Below are 14,685 nucleotides of genomic sequence, written 5' to 3' on the forward strand. Positions count from 1 at the left end.
AGTGTGACCTTTGTCTTTGATTGCAGGTCTCCAGAGTGCCTCTCCAACCTGGGAAGCCTCCTTAAATACCTGTGCTCCCAAAGGATTATGGGATCCTTGGGACTCCAGGGGATGAGCCCTCGGTGACTGTACAGAGTAAATACAAGTATACAGATATAACAAAAGGGTTATGCGGAGCGGGCAGGGAAGTGGAGCTGAGTCTATGATCAGATCAGCCATGATTTTATTGAATGGCAGAGCATGCTCGAGGGATCAAATGGCCTACTCCTGCTCTGATCACAGCCAGGCAAGTGATAAATGTGGGACACTGTTTCTCTCACTCTCTGACACTGTCCCGCAGTGTGGGATTCATAATGTGTCTGTCTCTGGTACAATATAGTGAGAGAGGAGACTTCATCTTCTGTCTCTCCAGAATAAAACGGGACTTCACAGGTCAGTCTGGAACTGATACTGTGCATGTCTTTCTGTGTCTCACCGCCCGACTTCGCACTCTCCTGTCTCTCGCTCAGACCTCTCCCCTCTCTCTCTGCCTCTCTGTTGCTATCCGTTCTCTCTTGTACTGGTTGTGAAGGCGGGATACTGTTATTTAGCGTGATGTGGAAACACTGTTGGAAGTGCAAGACGGATAATGTCTCTGTTTCTCTCTCTGGTGCAATACATGAAGGTGTGGCACTGTTACTGAGCGTATTATGGAGACACTGATACAAAGTGTAAAACTGATACTGTATCTGTCTGTGTCTGGGCGACCAACATCCTCAAGGTTGTGGCCGATGGCAAGGATCGCAGAGGAATGTCCCTGGCCACGATAAAGAAGGCTCTGGCGGCCAAAGGTGTGGATGTGGAGAAGCGCGGGTCCCAGATCATATTCAGTATTAAGAAGAATGTGATGAATGGCTCCCTGAAGCAGATCAAGGGCACGGGCGCCTCGGGCTCCTTCAAAATCGCTAAGACGGATCCCCAGGAGAAAGTGGGAAAGAAGGTGAAGAAGCCAGCAGCCAAGAAAGCAGCAGCCAAGAAATCTCCAGTAAAGAAAGCAGCAGCCAAGAAAACGAGCACCAAGAAGGCACCAACAGCAACAAAGACAGCGAAAGGGCCGGCTGGGAAGAAGGCGGCGGTGAAGAAGCCCAAGAGTCCCAAGAAAGTGAAGGCGACCAAAAAGGTGGAGAACCCGAGTGTCAAGGCCACGTCCAAATCTGCAAAGGTCAAGAAAGCAGCGCCCAAAAAGTAAATAAAAAGGCAACTTCTAAACATTTAAACCCAAAGGAATCTTCTCAGAGCCACCCACGCCTCTCAGAAAAGAGCTGATCCCGGAATCAAATAATCCCTGTCCCGGGCTCAGATTCCAGATAGAAATCATTGAAAATGACCCCGGGATCCCTCGTGACTCGTTGCCATTGGCTGCACCCGCCCCTACCCCAGTGTCTGCACCCACCCTTCCCCCAGTGTCTGCACACACCCCTCCCCCAGTGCCTGCACCCAACCCCCCCCCCGTGTCTGCACCCACCCCTCCCCCAGTGTCTGCACACACCCCTCCTCCAGTGCCTACAATAAAACACAGAGAATGGAATGTCCGGACCGGGCCTCACTGTAACTGGGGTTTGAGTCCGGCTCCAGTCTCAGTTCCTGGTCATTGTCATTTCACAGATTCAGGGGGAAGAATCTCTGTGAGACGATGGGACTGGCGGCGATATCTCGCCTCACAACTCAAACCCCAAACTCCAGATTCTCAAAATCAGCTGGAATAAGGTGTTTGTAAAGTGCTGAACCGGTCTGTGAGAGGAGATGGAATAAGGTCTGAGATTGACAGGGAACGGACTATATAGGCGGGAATATTCCTGATTGTTAATTGTACCAGGACCTTATTTAAAAGCTTCTGGTTCCTGGAAGCCTTGAATATGAATTCCGAGTCTGTAAGGGTTCGTGCGGAGCGCTGTGTATCGGTTGTATTGTGGAGAAAACAATTTGAAATTGGCGGTTGCAGAAAGCTGGAGGTGGAGCTGGAAGATCAGAGGCGGAGCTCTGCTCTGTCTCTCAATCTTGATTCTGTCTCCTCCCCTGCCGCGCTCTCTGTTTAACCTCTCACTCTGTCTCCTCCCCTTCCCGCCTCTCTCACTCTGCGCTTTCTCAGTCAGGTCGGGGCCGGCTCTATAAAAAAGGAGCCAGGAGGAGTTGGTTCGTCATTCAGCGACAGTTTCAGTGAAGAATCATCATGTCTGGACGAGGAAAAGGAGGCAAAGGACTGGGCAAAGGCGGAGCCAAGCGGCACCGTAAAGTGCTCCGTGATAACATCCAGGGCATCACCAAACCCGCCATCCGCCGCCTGGCTCGCCGTGGCGGTGTCAAGCGGATCTCGGGCCTCATCTACGAGGAGACCCGTGGGGTGCTGAAGGTTTTCCTGGAGAATGTCATCAGGGACGCCGTCACCTACACCGAGCACGCCAAGCGCAAGACGGTCACTGCCATGGATGTGGTGTACGCTCTCAAACGCCAGGGCCGCACTCTCTATGGATTCGGCGGCTGAACAACTCCACCCTTTCCATCCAGCACAACACAAAGGCTCTTTTAAGAGCCACCCACAGCCTCACAGAGAGAGCAGTGACCTGGGAATGGCAGTGTGGACAGTTTGGTTGGGAAATTATTTCAGCTATTTAATTACAGGAAAGAAACACTTCGATATATATAGCGCTTTACACAGCCATCGGATTTCTCAAAGCCAATAAAGTACTTTTGAAGTGCAGTCGCTGTAGGAATATGGGAACTATTAAATATTTTAGAACAATAGTTTAATATGAGATCAGAAATTCCAGGTGTCCCGGTCACAATCAGCGGGCGGGGATACACAGTCTCCCCTCACAGATAATCCTGTTATGTTGTGAGCTTTGTGTGTGACAATTGATGAAACGGGACGGCACTGGTGGGATGGATGCGGGACTTTGTGTTTACAGGATGCAATGACCGGGGAATTATTCCCGCCCGCTACAGACCCATCATTAATGGGACAGAATTCAAACCGGAATGTTAAAGAGAATGGGATTGGTGATTTATAATGGGGCACCATCGAGGTTATAAAGAGCCGGAATCTTAGATTGCTGGTGGGAAATTAGAGTTTCTTTAATCCCTGTTCCTTGAGACTCTGAAATTGGCGGGCTGTTTGAAATTGACGAACTGTCAGTTTCATTTCAGTCAATCATGGCCCAGTAATCCCCGCCCTTCCCTTTCGCTCTCGGTGATTGGTTGAAACATGATTGGCGGTCGGTCTGTGACCAATCACAGCCCAGGGGCGGGCCCTGATAGACACTTTAAAAGGACCATTCCCAGTCCGTGTGTCCCAGATTGTGCTGAGATCCGTTCAGAAGATGGCCAGGACCAAGCAGACAGCGCGCAAATCGACCGGAGGGAAAGCTCCTCGCAAACAGCTGGCGACCAAAGCGGCCCGGAAGAGCGCTCCGGCCACGGGCGGAGTGAAGAAGCCTCATCGCTACAGACCCGGCACCGTGGCTCTGAGGGAGATCCGCCGCTACCAGAAATCCACCGAGCTGCTGATCCGCAAGCTGCCCTTCCAGCGCCTGGTGCGGGAGATCGCTCAGGACTTCAAGACCGACCTGCGCTTCCAGAGCTCGGCCGTCATGGCCCTGCAGGAGGCCAGCGAGGCTTACCTGGTGGGTCTCTTTGAGGATACCAACCTGTGCGCCATCCACGCCAAGCGAGTCACCATCATGCCCAAAGACATCCAGCTGGCCCGCCGCATCCGCGGGGAGCGGGCCTAGACTCCTCCTGCCCGGGCTCCAAGCTTTCGCACCAAGTGCAACAACGGCTCTTTTCAGAGCCACCAAATCAGCAAAGGAAAGGGCTGCGACCCGCTCCACGCAAACTGTCCCGTGTACACACCGTGCACGTCTTGTAGTGTTATTATAACTGGGGCTTTATGCAGTGCAGGCGGTGATTATCTGACGGTGCGGCTTTGATCCATGTATAGATGCGAGTCAGATGCCCAGTATACCGACTACACCCGCCCAATGTGGGTCGCTAACTGAGTGGGAGATGTGATAGTGAATTGATCCCACTGCACATACCGGGACAGATTCCAGAGAGGGGACGAGCTGTCTGCAATCTGTATCTCACCTTTAACCCAGCTCTTAATGCGGGCACAGGTCGGATACTATTTGGGATATTTTAAATTAGCCTTGAGCTGGAATTCCATCCTTCTGTACTCAAATTTAAAAAAAGGATAAAAGTCCTCATGGATCAATGTGTTCAGAATGCATATATTTCTCCCTATGGAATTATTGCCCGTATAAAAGTCAGTGAGCCCATCAACCGCTCATTCCTTTATACTCGACTCTTATCCGCTTCACATTCGGCTGTCCCAACATGTTCAATGACTAGCGGTCTGACGTTCAGCTTCCGTCTATTTTGTATAAAATTAGATCAGGGACAATTGTGATCCACAGAACAGAAAGCAGCCCTTTCACAGATAGTGTGGGTGGCTCTGAAAAGAGCCTTTGGGTTATTACATTAAATCCTGTCCGCTTTACTTGCTCTTGGAAAGACACTGTATCTGTCCCTGTCTGGTACAGTGTGTCAGAGTGGGATTGACTGGGAGTATAGTAAAGACACTATCTGTCACTCTCTGGTAGTGTGTCAGTGTGGGATTGACAGACACGTGTAAAAACAGAAAGCGATGCTTTCCCGCTTGATGCGTGTGATGGTGGTAGAGTGGCGAGCACAGCTGCCTTCCAAGCTAGTTGATCTGGGTTCAATTCACGGCCGTAGGATCCAGTCAAATTTTAATCCACTTTCTGTGAAGAGAGAGAGAGAGAGAGAGAGTTAGTTAACGTTTCAGTTCGATGATAAAGGCTCATCCACCTGAAACATAAACTCTGTTCCTCTCTCCACTGATGCTGCCTGACCCGCTGAGATTTCCAGCAATATCTTTATGATATACCAGTATTCATTTTCCTTTCTAACTGTCGATTATTGATACGGAATTGAGGGGACTACTTTGTATCTACCATTTTCAGCTTTGTGATTGTGGGTTTTAGTCTGTTTCTCTCAGTCTCTGGTACGTGAGCGAGAGTGTCACTCTGTATCTATGGGTCCCTGGTATGTGCGTGTGGGCTTTACTCATATCTAGCAGTGTCTGTTATGGGAGTTTGGATTTTATTCTGTACTTATCAGCTGCTGATTTATTATTGTGGGTCTTATGCTATAACTGCCACTTTTGACCTAATTCCGAGATGGTTTTCCTTTGAATCTGTCAGTCCCTGGTATGGGAGTATGTATCTGTCTCTGTGCTGTCAGTCTCTGGTATGGGAGTATGTATCTATTGGTGTGCTGGTCAGTGTCTGGTATGGAAGAGAGGTTATTACCCTGTGCATGTCAATTACTGGTAAGTGAGGTTGGTAGTTACTCTATATCTGTCAGTATCTTATGAGATTGTGGGATTTACTCTGTACCTGTCAGTTTTTGGTAGGAGTATGGGTTTTATTCTGCATCTATTGATTTCAAGTAAGGGAGTTAGTAATTTACACTGTCATTCACTGGTTTTATTCTACCAGGCAGTTTCTGGTATGCGAGAGTTGTTTTTATTTTGAATCTGTCAGTGTCTAGTATGGGAGTATGTATCTATCTCTGTGCCGACAATCTCTGGCATGGGAGTATGTATCCAACTCTGCGCCCGTCAGTGCCTGGTATGGAAGTATTAGTCTAATTCTGTCCCTGTCAGTCTCCGGTATGGGAGTATGTATCTATCTGTGCCAGTTTGTCTGGTAAGGATGTTTCCAACTGTGCCCCTGTCAATCTCTGGTATGGGACTACATATCTATCTCTGCGCAGTCAGTCTCTGGTATGAGAATATGTATCTATCTGTGTGCCTGTCCGTCTCTGGTATGGGAGTATGTATCTATCTGTGATGTCACTTTCTGGCATGGGAGTATGTATCTATCTGTGTGCCTGTCAATATGTACATAAAAACAAATAAAATAGGTGAAGGAGTAGGCCATTTGGTACTAAGAGCCTGCACTGCCATTCAATAAGATCATGGCTGATCATTCCCTCAGTACCCCTTTCCTGCTTTCTCTCCATACCCCTTGATCCCTTTAGCCGTAAGGGCCATATCTAACTCCCTCTTGAATATATTCAATGAACTGGCATCAACAACTCTCTGCAGCAGGGAATTCCACAGGTTAACAACTCTGAGTGAAGAAGTTTCTCCTCATCTCAGTCCTAAATGGCCTACCCCTTATCCTAAGACTGTGTCCCCTGGTTCTGGACTTTCCCAACATCGAGAACATTCTTCCCGCACCTAACTTGTCCAGTCCCGTCAGAATCTTATACGTTTCTATGAGATCCCCTCTCATCCTTCTAAACTGCAGTGAATAAAGGACCAATTAATGCAGTCCCTCCTAATAGGTCAGTCCAGCCATCCCTGGAATCAGTCTGGTGAACCTTCGCTGCACTCCCTCAATAGCAAGATTGTCCTTCCTCAGATTAGGAGACCAAAACTAAACACAATATTCCAGGTGAGGCCACACCAAGGCCCTGTACAACTGCAGTAAGACCTCCCTGCTCCTATACGCAAATCCCCTAGCTATGAAGGCCAACATACCATTTGCCTTCTTCACCGACTTCTGTAACTGCATGCCAACTTTCAATGACTGATGAACCATGACACCCAGGTCTTGTTGCACCTCCCCTTTTCCTAATCTGCCGCCATTCAGATAATAATCTGCCTTCGTGCTTTTGCCCCCAAAATGGATAACCTCACATTTATCCACATTATACTGCATCTGCCATGCCTTTGCCCACTCACCTAATCTGTCCAAGTCACAGCTCACACCACCACCCAGTTTAGTGTCATCTGCAAACTTGGAGATATTACACTCAATTTCTTCATCTAAATCGTTAATGTATATTGTAAAGAGCTGGGGTCCCAGCACTGAGCCCTGCGACACTCCATTAGTCACTGCCTGCCATTCTGAAAAGGACCCGTTTATCCCGACTCTCTGCTTCCTATCTACCAACCAGTTCTCTATCCACGTCAATACATTACCCTCAATACCATGTTCTTTGATTTTGCACACCAATCTCTTGTGCGGCACCTTGTCAAAAGCCTTTTGAAAGTCCAAATACACCACATCCACTGGTTTTCCCTTGTCCACTCTACTCGTTACATCCTCAAAAAAGTCTTGAAGGTTCGTCAAGCATGATTTCCCTTTCATAAATCCATGCTGACTTGGCCCGATCCTGTCACTGCTTTCCAAATACGCTGCTATTTCATCCTCAATGATTGATTCCAACATTTTCCCCACCACCGACGTCAGGATAACCAGTCTATAATTCCCTGTTTTCTCTTTCCCTCCTTTTTTAAAAAGTGGTGTTACATTAGCTACCCTCCAGTCTATAGGAACTGATCCAGAATCAATAGAATATTGGAAAATGATCACCATGCATCCACTATTTCTAGGGCCACTTCCTTAAGTACTCTGGGATGCAGACGATCAGGCCCCGGGGATTTATTGGCCTTTAATCCCATCAATTTCCCTAACACAATTTCCCGCCCAATAAGGATATCGTTCAGTTCCTCCTTCTCGCTAGCCCCACTATCCCCTAGTACATTCGGAAGGTTATTTGTGTCTTCCTTCGTGAAGACAGAACCGAAGTATTTGTTCAATTGATCTGCCATTTCTTTGTTCCTCATTATAAATTCACCTGAATCCGACTGCAAGTAACTTTCTCTGTGCCTGTCAGTTGCTGGTATGGGAGTATGTAGCAATCTGTGTGCCTGACAGTGTCGGGTATGGGAGTTTGTATCTAACTGTGCCCGTCAGTCTCGGGTATGGGAGTATGCGTCTATCACTGTATCTGTCAGTCTCTGATATGGGACTGCGTAACTATCTCTGCGCTGTCAGTCTCTGGTATGGGAGTACGTATCTGTCTCTGTGCCTACAATCTCTGGTATGGGAGTACGTATCTGTCTCTGTGCCTACACGATCTGGTACAGGAGTACGTATCTGTCTCTGTACCTACACGATCTGGTACGGGAGTACGTGTCTGTCTCTGTGCCTACACGATCTGGTACGGGAGTACGTGTCTGTCTCTGTGCCTGTCAGTGTCAAATGTGGGAGTATGTATCTATCTCTATGCTTGTCAGTGTCTGGTATGGCAGTATGTATCTATCGGTGTGCTGTCAGTCTCTGGTTTGGGAGTATCGCCCCAGAAGAGGCGAGGGCCCAGAGGCAGCACGGTCCAGCCCACACTGCGATATGTGTGCGCACGATGTCCTTGCAGCAGAGGCGGTTTCCAGTCGCCTTGGTTAATCCTTGCCACGAGACCAAGACCTAGCTCTGTCAATTCCGTGTGGTGGCTGGTGTGCAACGGCCACCACACGATAAAAAAATCCACGCACAGGCATCTTCCACCCTTCAAGATTTAGTTCAGGACCTGGAATATTAGGTCCTTCATTCAAACACCTGTGAACTTTATGGTGTGGAAGCAAGTCATCCTCGACTTGAGGGACTGTCTATGATGATGATGGGAGTATGTACCTATCTCTGTGCCCGTCAGTCTCTGGTATAGGAGTATGTATCTATCTCTATGCCTGGCAGTCTCTGGTATGGGACTATAGAAACATAGAAAATAGATGCAGGAGTCGGCCTTTCGGCCCGTCGAGCCTACACCAAAATTCAATAAGATCATGGCTGATCCTTCACCTCAGTACCCCTTTCCTGCTTTCTCTCCATACCCCTTGATTTCTTTAGCCGTCAGGGCCATATCTAACTCTCTCTTGAATATATCCAATGAACTGGCATCAACAACTCTCTGCGGTAGGGAATTCCACAGGTCAACAACTCTCTGAGTGAAGAAGTTTCTCCTCATCTCAGTCCTAAATGGCCTATCCCTTATCCTAAGACTATGTCCTCTGGTTCTGGACTTCCCCAGTCTCTGGTCTGGAAGTATGTATCTATCTGTGTGCCTGTCAGTCTCTGGTATGGGAGTATGCATCTATCTCTGTGCCTGTCAGTCTCTGGTACGGGACATCCCCAACATCGGAAACATTTCTTCTGCATCTAACCTGTCCAGTCCCGTCAGAATTTTATATGTTTCCATGAGAATCCCTCTCATCCTTCGAAACTCCAGTGAATACAGGCCCAGTCGATCCAGTCTCTCATAAGAACATAAGAATTAGGAACAGGAGTAGGCCATCTAGCCCCTGAAGCCCGATCCGCCATTCAACAAGGTCATGGCTCCTCATGTCAGTCCAGCCATCCTGGGAATCAGTCTGGTGAACCTTCGCTGCACTCGTTCAATAGCAAGAACGTCCTTCTTCAGATTAGACCACCAAAACTGAACACAATATTCCAGGTGAGGCCTCACCAAGGCCCTGTACAACTGCAGTAAGACCTCCCTGTTCCCATACTCAAAACCCCTAGCTACGAAGGCCAACATAACATTTGCCTTCTTCACCACCTGCTGTACCTGCATGCCAACTTTCAATGGCTGATGTACCATGACACCCAGCTCTCATTGCACCTCTCCTTTTCCTAATCTGCCGCCATTCAGATAATAATCTGCCTTCGTGTTTTTGCCCCCAAAGTGGATTACATCACATTTATCCACATTGTACTGCATCTGTCATGCATTTGCCCACTCACCTAACCTGTCCAAGTCACCCTACAGCCACTTAGCGTCCTCCTCACAGCTCACACCGCCACCCAGTTTAGTGTCATCTGCAAACTTGGAAATATTACACTCAATTCCTTCATCTCAATCATTAATGTTAATAGCTGGGGTCCCAGCACCGAGCCCTGCAGCACCCCACTAGTCACTGCCTGTCATCTGAAAAGGACCCGTTTATCCCGACTCTCTGCTTCCTGTCTGCCAACCAGTTCTCTATCCATGTCAGTACATTACCCTCAATACCATGTGCTTTAATTTTGCACACCAATCTCGTGTGGGACCTTGTCAAAAGCCTTTTGAAAGTCCAAATACACCACATCCACTGGTTCTCCCATGTCCACTCTATTAGTTACATCCTCAAAAAATTACAGACGATTTATCAAGCATGATTTCGCTTTCATAAATCCATGCTGACTTGAACCGATTCTGTCACTGCTTTCCAAATGTGCTGCTATTTCATCTTTATCTGTGTGCTGTCAGTGTCCGGTATGGGTGTATGTATCTATCTCTATGCCTGTCAATCTCTGGTCTGGGAGTATGTATCTTTCACTGTGCCTGTCAGTCTCTGGTACGAGCGTACGTATCTATCACTGTACCTGTCATTCCCTGGTCTGGGAGTATGTATCTAACTCTGTACCTGTCAGTCTCTGGTGTGGGAGTATGTACCTATCTCTGTGCCGGTCAGTCTCTGGTACGGGAGTACGTATCTATCTCTGTGCCTGCTATTCTCTGGTATGGGAATATGTATTTATCTGTGTGCCTGTCATTTTCTGGTATGGGAGTATGTATCTATCTCTGTGCCAGTCAGTGTCTGGAATGAGCATATATATCTATCTCTGTGCCTGCCATTCTCTGGTATGGGAGTATGTATCTATCTCTGCGCCTACAATCTCTGGTATGAGATTATGTATCTATCTGTGTGCAAGTCAGTCTCTGGTCTGGGAGTATGCATCTATCTCTGCGCCTGTCAGTATGTATCTCTCTGTCCCTGCCAGTGCCTGGTATGGGATTAAGTATCTATCTGTGTGCCCATCAGTCTCCGGTATGGGAGTATGTATCTATCTCTGTCAGTGTCTGGTATGGGGGTATGTATCTATCTCTGTGCATGTCAGTCTCTGGTATGGGGGAATGTATCTATCTGTGTCTTTCATTCTCTGGTCTGGGCGTATGTATCTTTCTGTTTGCCAGTCAGTGTCGCATATGGCAGTATGTATCTATCTCTATGCCTGTCAATCTCTGGTATGGGAGTACGTATCTATCTTTGTGTCTTCCATTCACTGGTATGGGAGTATGCATCTATCACTGTGCCTGTCAGTTTCTGGTACGCGAGTATGTATCGATCTGTGTGCAAGACAGTCACTGGTTTGGGAGTATTGCCCCAGAAGAGGCGAGGGCCCAGGGGCAGCATGGGCCAGCCCACACTGCAATATGTGTGCTCAATATGTCTTTGCAGCAGAGCTGGTCTCCAGTCATCTTGCCACTGGACCAAGACCTAGCTCTGTCATGTCCGTGTGGCGGCTGGTGTGCAACGGTCACCAAACATTTAAAAAATCCACGCACAGCAATCTTTCACCTTTTAAGATTTAGTTCGGGACCTAGAATATTATGTCCTTCATTGAAACACCTTTGAACTTTTTGGTGTGGAAGCAAGTCATCCTCGACTCGAGGGACTACCTATGATGATGATGGTAGTATGTATCTATCTCCATGCCTGTCAGTCTCTAGTATGGGAGTATGTATCTATCTGTGTGCCTGTCAGTGTCCGATATGGGAGTATGTATCTATCTCTGAGCCTGTCATTCTCTGGTATGGGAGTATGTGTCTATCATTGCGCCTCTCACTCTCTGGTATGGGAATAAGTATCTGTCAAAAGGCTTTTGACAAGGTCCTGCACAAGAGATTGGTGTACAAAATCAAAGCGCATGGTATTGGGGGTAATGTACTGACGTGGATAGAGAACTGGTTGGCAGACAGGAAGCAGAGAGTCAGGATAAACGGGTCCTTTTCAGAATGGCAGGCAGTTACTAGTGGGGTGCCGCAGGGCTCAGTGCTGGGACCCCAGCTCTTTACAATATACATTAACGATTTGGATGAAGGAATAGAGTGTAATATCTCCAAGTTTGCGGATGACACTAAACTGGGTGGCGGTGTGAGCTGTGAGGAGGACGCTAAGAGGCTGAAGGTGAACTTGGACAGATTAGGTGAGTGGGCAAAAAAATGGCAGATGCAGTATAATGTGGATAAATGTGAGGTTATCCATTTTGGGGGCAAAAACACAAGGCAGAATATTATCTGAACAGCGGCAGACTAGAAAAATTGGAGGTGCAACGAGACCTGGGTGTCATGGTTCATCGGTCACTGAAAGTGGGCACGCAGGTACAGCAGGCGGTCAAGAAGGCCAATGGTATGTTGGCCTTCATAGCTAGGGAATTTGAATATAGGAGCAGGGAGGTCTTACTGCAATTGTACAGGGCCTTAGTGAGGCCTCACCTGGAATATTGTGTTCACTTTTGGTCTCCTAGTCTGAGGAAGGACGTTCTTGCTGCTGAGGGAGTGTAGCAAAGGTTCACCAGACTGATTCCAGGGATGGCTGGGCTGTTATATGAGGAGAGACTGGATCAACTGGGCCTTTATTCATTGGTGTTTAGAAGGATGAGAGGGGGATCTCATATAGAAACACATAAGGTTCAGACGGGACTGGACAGGTTAGATGCAGGAAGAATGTTCTCGATGTTGGGGAAGTCCAGAACCAGGGGCCATATTCTTAGGATAAGGGGTAGGCCATTTAGGACTGAGATGAGGAGAAACTTCTTCACTCAGAGTTGTTGACCTGTGGAATTCCCTGCCACAGAGAGTTGTTGATGCCAGTTCATTGGATATATTCAAGAGGGAGTTAGATATGGCTCTTAGGGTTAAGGGGATCCAGGGGTATGGAGAGTAAGCAGGAAAGGGATACTGAAGGAAAGGTCAGCCATGATCTTTTGAATGGCGGTGTAGGCTCGAAGGGCCGAATGGCCTACTCCTCCAACTATTTTCTATGTTTCTATCTCTGTGCCTGTCATTCTCTAGTCTGGGAGTATGTATCTATCTCTGTGCTGTCGGTCTCTGGCGTGGGAGTATGTATCTATGTCATTGTCTGGTATGAGTGAGTGTATCTATCTCTGTGCAGTCAGTCGCTGGTATGGGAGTATGTATGTATCTGTGTGCCTGTCAGTATCTTGTGCGGGAGTATGTAACTATCTCTCTGCCTGTCAATCTCTGGTATGGGAGTATGTATTTATCTGTGTGCCGGTTAGTGTCTTGTATAGGAATATGTATCTGTCTGTGCTGTCCGTTTCTGGTATGGGACTATGTATCTATCTCTGTGCGAGTCAGAGTTGGGTATGGGAGTATGTATCTATCTCTATGCCTGCTGTTCTCTAGTATGGGAATATGTATTTATCTGTGTGCTGGTCAGTCTATGGTCTGGGAGTATGTATCTATCACTGCGCCATTTAGTCTCTGATATGGGCCTGGTATCTAGCTCTGTGCTTGTCAGTGTCTGGTATGGGAGTATGTATCTATCTCTGCCAGTCAGTGTCGGGTATGGGAGTATGTATCTATCTCTGCACCTACAATCTCTGGTATGGGAGTACGTATTTATCTCTGCGCCTGCCATTCTCTGGTATGGGAGTAAGTATCTATCTGTGTGCCTGTCAGTCTCTGGTATCAGAGTATGTATCTAACTCTGTGCCAGTCAGTGTCGGGTGTGGGAGTATGTATCCATCTGTGTGCTGTCAGTCTCCGGTATGGGACTATGTATCTGTGCCAGTCAGTGTCTGGTATGAGAATATGTATCTATCTCTGTGCAAGTCAGTGTCTGGTGTGGGACTATATATCTATCTGTGCCTGGTATGTAGGCATGTATCTATCACTGTGCCTGTCAGTCTTTGGTATGGGAGTATGTATCTATCTGTGCCTGTCAATCTCGGGTATGGGAGTTTGTATCTATCTTTGTGCCCGTTATTCTCTGGTATAGGAGTACGTGTATATCTCTGTGCTGTCAGTCTCTGGTGTGAGAGAATGTAACTGTGTGTCCGGTGGTGTCCAGTATGGGACTATGTATCTATCCATGTGCCGATCAGTTTCTGGTAGGGAGTATGTATCTATCTCTGTGCCAGTCAGTCTCTGGTACGCGAGTCTGTATCAATCAGTGCTGTCGAGTCTGCTATGGGAGTAATAATCTATTCTCTGTGCCAGTCAGAGTCGTGAATGGGAGTATGTATCTGTTACTGTGCTGTCAATCTCTGGTATGGGAGTATGTATCTATCTGTGTGCTGGTCAGTATGTAACTATCTCAGTGCCTGTCAGTCTCTGGTATGGGAGTATGTATCTATCTCTGTGCCTATCAGTCCGTGGTATGGAAGTATGTATCTATCTCTATGCTTGTCATGGTATGGGAGTATGTATCTATCTCTTTGCCTGTCAGTCTCTGGTATGGGAATAGGTATCTATTTCTGTGCCCATCAGTGTCTACTACGGGAGTGTATATCTATCTCTGTGCAAGTCTGTCTCTGGTATGGGAGTGTGTATCTGTCTACATAAGAAATAGGAGAAAGAGTAGGCCATACGGCCCCTCGAGCCTGCTCCGCCATTTAATACGATCCTGCCTGATCCGTTCATGGACTCGGCTTCACTTCCCTCCCCGCGTGCCATAATCCCTTATCGGTTAAGAAATTGTCTTAAATTTATTCAATGACCCAGCTTCCACAGCTCTCTGAAGCAATGAATTTACAACCCTCTGATATGAGGAAATTCCTCCTCATCTCAGTTTTAAATGGGCTGCCACTAATTCTACGATTATGCCTATAATATCTCCAAGTTTGCAGATGACACTAAACTGGGTTGCGGTGTGAGCTGTGAGGGGAACGCTAAGAGGCTGCAGGGTGACTTAGACAGGTTAGGTGAGTGGGCAAATGCATGGCATATTGCAGTATAATGTGGATAAATGTGAGCTTATCCACTTTG

General features: G+C 47.5%; 4 protein-coding genes across 8 annotated transcripts in view; 3 read left to right on the plus strand and 1 right to left on the minus strand.

Annotated features, from left to right (window-relative positions):
* Positions 1-14,685, minus strand: part of LOC139248288 (zinc finger protein 665-like) — a 115,154-nt gene that overhangs the window by 17,279 nt on the left and 83,190 nt on the right. Inside the window, exon 1 of one of the 4 annotated variants that reach the window (XM_070872069.1) lies at positions 4,515-4,534. The exons of 2 other annotated variants lie outside the window; for them this stretch is intronic. The gene's annotated coding sequence lies outside the window, so the exon portion shown is untranslated. Of the gene's footprint in view, positions 1-3,683; positions 3,704-4,514; positions 4,535-14,685 lie in introns of those variants that run through there. One more of the 4 variants, XM_070872068.1, reaches the window with a different exon arrangement.
* On the plus strand, positions 791-1,228 carry LOC139248132 (histone H1-like). Its single transcript, XM_070871881.1, has one exon. The coding sequence runs from the start codon at positions 791-793 to the stop codon at positions 1,226-1,228; it is 438 nt and encodes a 145-aa protein (XP_070727982.1).
* LOC139248291 (histone H3) lies at positions 2,182-3,767 on the plus strand. Of its 2 annotated transcripts, XM_070872073.1 has the most exons (2): positions 2,182-2,196; positions 3,357-3,767. In XM_070872073.1, the coding sequence occupies exon 2, from the start codon at positions 3,357-3,359 to the stop codon at positions 3,765-3,767; it is 411 nt and encodes a 136-aa protein (XP_070728174.1). In that variant the 5' UTR covers positions 2,182-2,196. The 2 variants fall into 2 exon arrangements, with proteins under 2 accessions (XP_070728174.1, XP_070728173.1); XM_070872072.1 differs by lacking the exon at positions 2,182-2,196.
* Positions 2,210-2,521, plus strand: LOC139248292 (histone H4). The gene has a single exon (XM_070872074.1). The coding sequence runs from the start codon at positions 2,210-2,212 to the stop codon at positions 2,519-2,521; it is 312 nt and encodes a 103-aa protein (XP_070728175.1).

Source organism: Pristiophorus japonicus, unplaced genomic scaffold (assembly GCF_044704955.1).
Source record: "Pristiophorus japonicus isolate sPriJap1 unplaced genomic scaffold, sPriJap1.hap1 HAP1_SCAFFOLD_29, whole genome shotgun sequence".
Lineage (NCBI taxonomy): Eukaryota > Metazoa > Chordata > Chondrichthyes > Pristiophoridae > Pristiophorus > Pristiophorus japonicus.

What these genes read in the sequence shown, in the direction of transcription:
- LOC139248292 (XM_070872074.1), top strand. Translation starts at nt 2,210, where the DNA reads ATGTCTGGACGAGGAAAAGGAGGCAAAGGACTGGGCAAAGGCGGAGCC.
- LOC139248291 (XM_070872073.1), top strand. Translation starts at nt 3,357, where the DNA reads ATGGCCAGGACCAAGCAGACAGCGCGCAAATCGACCGGAGGGAAAGCT.
- LOC139248132 (XM_070871881.1), top strand. Translation starts at nt 791, where the DNA reads ATGTCCCTGGCCACGATAAAGAAGGCTCTGGCGGCCAAAGGTGTGGAT.